This window comes from Xenopus laevis, chromosome 3S (assembly GCF_017654675.1).
Source record: "Xenopus laevis strain J_2021 chromosome 3S, Xenopus_laevis_v10.1, whole genome shotgun sequence".
Taxonomy (NCBI): domain Eukaryota; kingdom Metazoa; phylum Chordata; class Amphibia; order Anura; family Pipidae; genus Xenopus; species Xenopus laevis.
In genome coordinates, this window is record NC_054376.1 from 13,051,470 (window position 1) to 13,062,136 (window position 10,667).

Sequence of the window (10,667 nt, forward strand, 5' to 3'; positions counted from 1 at the left end):
ATCTCAGACCAGGCCTGTGAGTTCAACAAATCATGACACATTTTCCCTGAGAAATTTCTTTATTATCACAGTGGTTGGATTTGACTGTCAATCAAACTAATACCACAGATATTTTCCACTGTACAGTCATTTCATTTATCGTGGTACAATTTTATTCTTTCTCCATTACACGTAATAAAGTTCTCTGTATTCACAGACGTTGCACAGAAGTGGCTTTGTCCTCACATATAATCACTTCCTTCTTTGCTGTGACCGTCACTCGCCGCCACCCCTCCCTCCCCTGACGAACACGTTTCCACAGACAAGAGCGAGAGGAGCCCAACCCCTGCTAAATATGTAAGCGACCTTTCCCAAGGGATAGGAGGAGGTATTAATAGTGAGATGTGATTGGCCGGCAACCCCCATGTGGGCGGGGAGTGCTACCGAAAAACTGTAGAGCGACTGTAAACTCCTCATTCCTTTGCTTCCTGTCACATCTCGGGGTCCACGTCCCTTTGCCCGTGTCAGAGAATGGCGGCTCTCAAGATGTTGCTCTCTTTCCGAGCCTTTCGTCTTCTTCTCCTCCTCGTCCCTCTCCTGCTCGTCTCGTGCCCAGCGGTAGCAGAAGAAACTCCGAGTAAGTGACTAGTCTCGGGGGATAAGACAGGAAGTTGAAAGGAAAGGAGCAGAAGTCAAGGCAACCAACACTGGGCAAATTTGCCCCTGGGCAGCAACCCATGGCAACCAATCAAATGGCTACATTCATTGTTCTACTTGCAGCTGGCTTTAAAAAGCTAATCACTGATTGGTTGCTATAGGTAACTGCCCACTGGCAAATTTGCCCTGTGTTGATAAATGAGCCCCATTATTTAGCATATCTAGCATTTGGGCAGGCTCACTCACTTAAGAGGCTGAACTTAATAGGCGTCCAGTCTTTTCTCATTCTGCCTTGTTACTGTGGGGTTTGTAGTTAGTTGATAGTCAGGCATGGACTGGGTAGGTGGGGCTCTGGAAAAAAGCCCCCCACAGCCTCTTATTGGCCAGAATCTGCGGTCCCCCACAGCCTCTTGTTGGCGGGATCTGCGGGCCCCCACAGCCTCTTGTTAGCTGCGATCTGTGGGCCCCCACAGCCTCTTGTTAGCCAGAATCTGCGGTCCCCCACAGCCTCTTGTTTGCGGGATCTGCGGTCCCCCACAGCCTCTTGTTGGTGGGATCTGCGGGCCCCCACAGCCTCTTGTTGGCGGGATCTGCCGGCCCCGAGGGCCCCCACAGCCTCTTGTTGGCGGGATCTGCCGGCCCCCACAGCCTCTTGTTAACCAGAATCTGCGGTCCCCACACAGCCTCTTGTTGGCGGGATCTGTGTCTCTTGGCGGGATCTGTGGGCCCCCACAGCCTCTTGTTGGCCAGGATCTGTGGGCCCCCACAGTCTCTTGTTGGATATGTTGGCCCCCACCAGGCCTGGCCTTATTGGTCAGATTTGTGCATAACTCCCAACATTTTGGAAATAAAAAGAGGGATAAAATTACCAATTACCTAATTACCATGTTCGTTTTACAAAATTTGGCAGGTTATGAAAGTTTGAACATATTTCTGTGTTTTTCTTTCAGTTATTACAGTTTTGCTAATGAAGGTGAATTGTCCTTTAAGCTGTGAGTCTAACTTTTCCCAAGGGACCTGTTATCTTATATTGTTACAAGTACTTATTTGCTCATCTCGAAATTGTTACAAAAGTATCTTATCTGCTGCTGTGGCTGTTCTGGGCTCTCTGCCCAACGCCAATTAAGTTAGAAAATTATGTTTATTTTTCTGGCTGTTTAGTGCAGAGAAAAACTGGACTTTCCAGTACAAACGAGGGACTGCGGGTTGAGCTGTCAAAAGAGGGACTGTCCCTCTAAAAATTGGACAGTTGGGAGGTATGTCTGTGGGCCCCGGGATCCCTCCCACCCTCCCTGCCGGACGAAATCAGCTGGTCCCGAGGAGAGAGGACGTTTATGAAGGGGATGAGGGTGGTGGGCTCCGGTGGGTCCTGAACCTCCCAGTGCAATCGTCCATACATATACACCAAAAAAATGTATTCCGTGGAGGGTTGCAATGCTGCTTTATTTATTCTGGATATTTACAGAGGAGTATTTCATGAAGATTCTAGGCTATTATAGGATTGAATGTCTTCCTTCCTCTAAATTGTATGGTTGCTTTTTAATCTTTTCATATTTTGAATGAAAGGAAAAGCACTATCTAGCATTTGGGCAGACTCATTTAACGTGCCCATACACGCAGAGATCGCCAAACGAACGGATCTCTTCCCGATATGCCCACATTGAGGTGGACGATATTGGGCTGATCCGATCGTGGGCAATACGGGCGGTCAGATCGTGGGACCGCATCAGATGTGGCAAAGAGGTTGAACTTGATGGCTTTGAGTCTTTTTTTTCAGTCTGCAGTGTTACTGTGGGATTTTTATTATTCAGCCTTAGTAGATAATCTAAAGGGCATATTTATTATGCTATGTAAAGAACAGCAGGATAATACACCAAACACGTCGGGTACATTTTTTTTTTGCGTTTTTTTTTTCTTTCTTTTCCGTCTGAAACAGTGTAAAATAACGGCGTCAAATCTGGTGTAAAATTACACACATTGATGAACTCGCCATTTATTATATACAGCTTTTTACACCATTTTTTTCAGTGAATTTCGTTTTACACAGCATTATAAATATGCCCCTTATTGTAAGCAAGAAAAAGTATTCCGATTTCATTTATCGAATGATACTTACACTTACTCAATGAGTCCATATGTCTGCTAGAAAATGTATTCTGTGGACGGTTCTCATGCTGCTTTATTGGGGTATTTCATTAAGTTTCTAGGCTATAAGGGTCCGACTGGGCCGATCGGCTGGCACCCCCAACAAAACAATATGCGGCTCTCACCGGCATTCGCGCATGATGCGGGGGTCCAGGAAGTTTGGAATCTGGTGGGCCCCCAATGCTCTAGTTGGCTCCTGTAGGCTATTAAAGCACTGAATGTTTTATTGAACACTGAAGTGTTCATGCCAAATTTTCCCCAAATTACCCTAGGCTTCAAGACGATGTAGGACAGTTCTAAGCAACTTTTATAGTGGGCAGAATATTTATATCACTTCTTTAAGGACTTATTAAAATAAAGATACCATAAACAGATATCCATGGAAACCTGGAGCATACAGTTCCTTAAGAATGTCTTGGAGGGCCACAGCTGACCCCTGGACACCCCTGTGTAGGTGCTCAAACAGACATTTTCCCTAAATTTCACCCTATCCACCATTCAGTCTTAGCCACGCAGCCGCTGTTGTGGGGACAAGCCCCTCTGTTTTGTAACTGATGTTGTGATGGATGGTGGTCAACCAATAACTTCTGGTTATTGCACTAACTTAAGTAGTGAATGAAACTTCAGTTGTGAATTAAAGAATATCGTTATGCTGCATGTTGGCATTTCAGATCTAGGGTTCTAGGTTTGATTTCCGCAAGGGCATTATGAGCTGGGAGTTTGTATGTCTCCCCTTGTCTGCATGGTACAGGGTTTCCTCCACACTTCAAAAGCATACACCAAGTTCATTGTCTTCTGATTAGCGGGACCACAACGTGTGGTTCTGATGAGACCTTAGATCATAAGCCATTGGGACATGGCTGATGTATGACCCCTGTAATGCACTGCAGAACAAATGTATATAGTGATTAAAGTACCCCCTGTTGTAAAATATAAACATATTATGAGTTACAAGGAGTTCCATGACCATATAAAAGCACGAGGCCGAGGTGACTTCTTATATCCTCATTTGTAACAGGGGGTACTTTATCTGTTATAATACACACGTTTCAGTGAGTCATGTGACAGAAATTAAATCATTAAGCTCCTATCATAACCAATGACATCACTAAGCACCGTTTATAAAGATACAATTTACAGAATATTCATGGCTCTTGTGTATTATAAATGCTTACATCTCAGAAGATAATGACTCGCCATATTTAAAATACGCTGCGTATTTACGTAATGTGTGGTTTCAAACGTGCAGATCCCATAGAGTCTATTGATTTGGTAGTTTGGTAGCCCCTGGTATGGTGAGAACCCCAGCATTGGGAAAAGTCCTGAATGCGTGCTGTTGAAATGCTATTGAACTGTGTTCCTGTTACCTTTATGTTGGGAAGAATTTTGCCAAAATAAACCTGTGCTTTTGTCTGAAGACTTGGTGTCCCTGTCTTTATGATCTTGATCCTATGATTGCCTGCCTACTATAGCTAATTGCCTCCAAAACTATGTTTGCAGGCAGCCAGATTGTCACTCTACATACATCTTTCCCAAAAGCTATTATTGTTATTCACTCACATATTGATTAATATCAAGGGTTTTAAAGTGAGATCTATTTATGCCTGAACAGCAAGAACCACATTAGGCCCTCTACAGATCTGTTTTGTTTGCCTGGAGGCCAGATGATCAGAACAGACCAATTTAGCGTACCATATGGGTGAAAAGTTTGCCAAAGCAAACCTTTAAGTGTGTCTTGAGATCTGACTTTGAGTGACTAAGGGGGCATATTTATTATGCTGTGTAAAAAGAAATTTGCAGAAAAAACAGTATAAAATAAATGGAGACGGTGTGTGTAATTCTACGCCATGCGAACGCCAGATTTAACGCAAAAAAAATGTACACCATCTTTTACATGGTGAATCGTGGCAATGTGTGGTGTATTATCCTGACATTTTTTACACAGCATAATAAATATGCCCCTTCGAGTCGAACGATGCAGTTGATTAGAGTAGGGATGCATCAAGTCAAGAATTTTAGGATTCGACCAAATTCCTAATCCACACAAACAGTTAGTCCAAATATTAATTTGCATAAGTAAATGAGCATAATCCCCACACAGTTGCAGCATGAAAATATGGTCAAACGTCACGATATTTAGGGTTTGAATTTGGCTTGACCGGGACCAAAGATCTGTCTGAATCCGAATCCTGCAAAACAAGACTTGGATTCATCCGAGTCCCAAACTGAATCCAGGATTTGGTGCATCCTTAGAGCAAACAAACCCAATATTTACTCTTTTTGAGTTGGTCAGCTGGGACTAGAAATTGTTTCCTTTTCAAAGTCGCATGAGTGTGTCATGCACTTGCATGGAACTTGGTCACATGCACTTTCTAGGCCATTGGTTGAGTTGGAAAAACAAACACGGATGTTCTGATGCCCAGATTAGAGTACTGTTGACTGAAAACAGCTGATGCATGTATGCAAATATATAAAGATACTGTATATCATTATATAGTATACAAAACTATCATCAGAAAGATTTTGTTTCCACTATTTGCACAACCTCTTGATGAGGTGTATAAACACAATATGCTATTTATAAGTGGAGTATACTACCATTTTCCAGGGGTTGCTCACCTTACAAACACTTTTTTTCCCCAGTTCAGCTGATATACAGATTTTTATTATTTTATATGATCTCAATTTTCTCCTAACTTATGAGATAAATGGTTGAATAACCATAAATTTTGCCTATGGGCATGGGAAGCATACTAAGAAATATTGTTGCAGACTTAAAATGGCCACACCTGGCTGTTTTTGGCTAAATGTCATTTTGCTTTTTATGTAGGAGCCGCAACCAAATGGAGAAACTGTCATCTAGGCTAAACCCTCCCACAACTCACTGGAGGCACCCCATTGTCAATTTTTAGCTGTCATCCACTTTGCCTTATGGGTTCCCTTGTCAAATTCACCGTAGGGTAAAACCACTTTTCTTTTGTTTGTGAGGATTATTGGCTTCCGTGTACCTGTGGAATTTATCATAGTAGCTGAGGTAAGAGGCAAGGGAATTGGCTCATAGTTGGGATGAGCGAATTTGTTTCGCCACAGAAATGACGCCCATAGACTTCAATGGGAGGTAAAAAATGATACTCGTCAAAATCAAAAAAATTGACGCCCATAGACTTTAATGCATTTCAGCGAATTTTTGCCAAAGCGAAACGAGTCAAATTCGCTAATCCCTAGCTCAGAGATGTTCATTACATTCATTTGGTAGAGTATGTATTGTACTCATGAAACCTGAAGCAGATGGCTCACATTGTCATAATATTATCTGCAACTTCTATGTTTCATAAACAGTGAAAAAAACATTTTGTGTATACATGCAATATTATTTCAGTAGGAATTGAAATCTAAAATTAATGAATATTAATAATGGTAAAGAAAAAACAAAACCATGCTGAGTATTACTTGGCCAACTTACACCCATTGGCTCCCCTTATACATTATGCATAGGGAACACAATTATTGTGAAGCCTTTTAATGTTTTTATTTTTCATAAAGCCACATCTTAATATTAATATTTAGTATCACAGCATACTTCAGATGCATATGAATATTTGTATACTCTGTGTTTGAGAATAATGAACATTTTGTTCTACAGCTGTCAACTGAAATTTAAATTTCACCTTTTGTCTCGTTTGTAGCCTCCCATGGACCGGTCTGAATGAGTTGAGTACTGCTGTGCTTAAAAGAGAATGAAAGCTACCAAAGCAGTATATTGGCAATAGATTAGCAACAATAGTGCAAGCTGTAAAACTATATTTATTCTGCAGAATGCTTTACTATACCTTAGTAAATGGCTCTAGAAGCTCTCTCTGTTTGTTTAGGATAGCAGCTGCCATATTAGCTAGGTGTGACATCACTTCCTGCCTGAGTCTCTCTCTGCTCATTCATAGCCCTGGGCTCAGATTACAGCAGGGAGGGGAGAAGGAAGGGGGAAAGGGCGGGAGAGAGGAGCAAACTGAGCATGCTCAAGCCCTAGCCCTGGAGGTTTAAGTTGAAAATAGGAAGTCTGATACAGATGCCCATGAGTACACAACAGAAGGAAAGAAATGTGCTGTTTCTTTTGACAGATGGCTCAGCTCCGCATTACTTTGAGGGTTTAATGGTGTATTTCTGATAAAGCTTACTTAGTTTTAGCCTTTCCTTCTCATTTAACAAACCCAAGAGAAAGAATGATTAAAAAAACACATCAAAGATAGAAAAGATTATGAATGTCTGTTTGTATAATGAACATATTCTATATCATATTGGGAGTATGAGCACAGTTATCTGTTGATTGATACTGAAAGAAGTTGTGTGGGATAATGTTGTATGGGGCATATCAATCCACCAGCTGCATGGTGATTGGTCAATAACCTTATGTTTTATTATTATGAAGGGAATACCATTGTGGAGCTAAAGTCTTATTTAGTAGTTCTGAAGTGTGTGTGTGTTTTAATTTTTTAATTCTTTTTTTTTTCTGCCACTTAGATGATACTTCTGTCTTGAAACCCACAGAATCACCTTCAACAGACCATTCTACTTCATCCTTGAGGACTTCTAACAAAAGTGACAGCTTGAGCTCTTTAGCCACATCCCATCAAAACACGGACGTCTCATTGAATGCAAATGTCAGTCTAGTGAGCACCGAAGCTCTTGAAATCAACTCCACCCTTAATGATACTACTTCAGATACAAGCTTAACATCAGCTAATAGCACTGCTCCAGCTGCAACTCAAGTGACCAAGAAGACTATAAGTTCTGTCACCACATCTTCATTTCTTTCCAAACTGATTAAAATAACATCTCCAACCGTTGACAAACCATCTGAAGAGCCAGATATTGAAGATGAAGACTTGTTGCTTGATGAGAAGAGCACAATGGTTAGCTATGTGTCACCCACAAAGGAGCCTATAGATGGAGATTCCAGTCCCTATGATGGCTTAGACTATGAAGTGTCCCCTCTGGGTAAAGGAGACGAAGATACTGGTGTAGAACCGTTTAATCCAAATGAAGAAGATGATACTGAAAACTATGAAACCGGCTATAAGGATGATTTCACGATTTCAAGTGGTGCAGAATCTAATGAAGACAGCCATTTTTTCTTATATTTGGTTATTATTGCCTTTCTGATTGCTTTTGCATACATTGTTTATCACAACAAAAGAAAGGTATGTTATGTTCATAAGTTCTATACTCACATCTGTCACAATAACTGTTTTGCTACAAACAAAAGACCAATATGGAGCATTCTGTACCAGCACCCTATTCATTCGTAATAGCACCCTACACTAGTGGAGCCGAATATATTTGGCACTTAAAGTTACAAGAGGCGGCTTTTTGTTGCCCCTTTAACAGTCCACTTGCTGCAACCTGAGGCAAGTTTCTCATGACAGGAACGGCCCTGGCTGTTTGCTCTGGTTTTCATTTGGTAATCCGATAAAATGTAGATTTTCGGGAGACCATTTAATAAATTAGAGTTTTGGGAGCGACAATTCAAAAAAAAGTTGTGCAATTCGAATTGATGCTCGATGCAACCTTTTCTTTTATCAAGAATAATTATAGGTAAATTTAGGACACTCGGGAATTTTGTCTAATTGGTTTTTTTTTTTTATATATAATGTGAGAAAAATTAAAGTTTTAGTAAATATGCCCCATACTGTTTATTGATGCTAGGCTTTTTAGGGTGTTTTTATGGAAAATTAGTAGGAATGCACCGAATCCACTATTTTGGATTCGGCCTAACCCCCGAATCCTTTTTGAATGATTAGAAAACCGAATCCTAATTTGGATATGCAAATTAGGGCTGGAAAGGGGAAAACATTTTTTACTTCCTTGTTTTGTGACAAAAAGTCACACAATTTCCCTGCCGCCCCTAATTTGCAGAAGGTTCGGCCGGGCAGAAGGATTCTGCCGAATCCTGCTGAAAAAGGCAGAATCCTGGGCAAATCCCGATTTAGGCATCTCACATAGGAATGCTCCGAATCCAGGATTCGGTTCGAGATTCAGCCAGGATTCTGCCTTTTTCAGCAGGATTCGGATTCGGCCGAATCCTTCTGCCCGGCCAAACCGAATCCGAACTTGCATATGCAAATTAGGGTCGGGGAGGGAAATTGCATGACTTTTTGTAAACAAGGAAGTAAAAAATGTTTTCCCCTTCCCACCCCTAATTTGCATATGCTAATTCAGGTTCGGTATACGGCCGAATCTTTCGCGAAGGATTCGGGGGTTCGGCCGAATCCAAAATAGTGGATTCAATGCATCCCTAATCTCACATAAATGTTAACTGTTCTTGAACTTCAGGGGACTCAAATCACTGAATGAAGGTTCAAGTGGGAGGATCATTTAGGTTGTGATTTGCTATCCTGCATTAATAAATAACGTGGAATACAGTATCTTTTTTTTCCCTTTTTTCCAGATCTTCCTCCTGTTGCAAAGCAGACGTTGGCGAGAATCTCTTTGTTCTAAAAACATGGGCTACCGTCGATTGGATCAAAATGTGAACGAAGCAATGCCTTCAATTAAAGTTACTGACCGTTATGTGTTTTGAGGCACTCCAAATGTGCTCTGCGGGGTTGATGCTTGTTTTTGCCTATAGACTACATTGTGAAACCAATGATTAGGTGTAACTGCACTTTTTCGAACAATTATATTGTTTACAAGGTATACTGTAGTATACCATGTTGTTTTATCTTTTTTTCTGAAATGACAATAATTGCAATTATTGCTAATGGTAATTTTTTTTGTGAATTCATAATTATATTAAATAGTTGTTTACGACAACTGGACTTTAAGCCTAATCAGAAATTTGAGCCAATGTTTTCTCTATAGAACACACCAAACACACCTTCTGGTATCTGGCAGATACAGGTACGGAAACGGTTAACCGGAAATCCATTATCCAGAAAGTTCCGAATTACTGAAAGGCAGTCTCCCATAGACTCAATTTTATGCCAAATAATTGAGATTATTTAAAAATGATTTCCCTTTTCTCTCTTAAAAAAACTAGTAGCTTGTACTTGATCCAAATAAAGATCTTATTTATCCTTATTGGAAGCAAAACCAGCTTATTTCATTTATTTCATGTTTAGCTGCTTTCTAGTAAACTTAAAGGGGACCCGTCACCCAAAAAAATTATTGAAAATCCTACTTTATCACATTAGTCAAGCAAAATGAACTTTAATTACACTTGATTATTTGAATCTTGTTTCCTTCAGTCTGGGAATTCATAATTATAGCAAGCAGGCAGCAGCTATTTTGTGGACACTGTTATTAAGGCAAGCCTTGTATCATCTCAGAATCTTGTTTGTGCACCAGAATAGGGGACCATCCCCATGCCCTGGCTACACAATTAAATGGTAAAGAGAACTGGGGGAATGTGTGGAGAGCAGTGACATCTTGAAGTGCTGAATGGAAAGTGAAAGTAATTGTGCCCGCCCCGTCTAAGGCATAGAGGAGAGGCAGGCAATATTTGATTGACAGCTAAGATTTTTAAATGAGCTTACAACAGCTATGAATGCTTTAATAAAAAATAGAAATTGGATTTCATGTTTAATTTTAAAAGGACTTTTATTATACAGATGTTTGTGTCTGGGTGACCGGTCCACTTTAATATATGAAGATCCAAATTCTGTAAAGATCCATTATCCAGAAAGCCCCATGTCCCAAGCATTCTGGATAACAGGTCCCATACCTGTACAGCGTTCTTTATCTGCCAGATATCGGTGTCATATGTGAGTGTTTTTATTGGCACTTGTGCTGCCACAGCTAACAAAGTGTATTGTCCATGCAGAATCAGACCATGCTCTGAGCTGCCAACCACCCACCTGCAAGGACTTCAAAAAGTGAAGGATCAGCAAAGG

At 40.8% G+C, this 10,667-nt stretch overlaps 1 protein-coding gene across 1 annotated transcript; it reads left to right on the top strand.

Moving 5' to 3' along the window:
• The first annotated feature begins 356 nt into the window (after nucleotides 1–356).
• c5orf15.S (chromosome 5 open reading frame 15 S homeolog) lies at nucleotides 357–9,593 on the top strand. Its single transcript, XM_018254916.2, has 3 exons — nucleotides 357–616; nucleotides 7,297–7,976; nucleotides 9,224–9,593. Exons 1-3 carry the CDS (start codon nucleotides 511–513, stop codon nucleotides 9,353–9,355), a joined length of 918 nt encoding a protein of 305 aa, XP_018110405.1. The 5' UTR covers nucleotides 357–510; the 3' UTR covers nucleotides 9,356–9,593.
• Nucleotides 9,594–10,667: the final 1,074 nt, after the last annotated feature.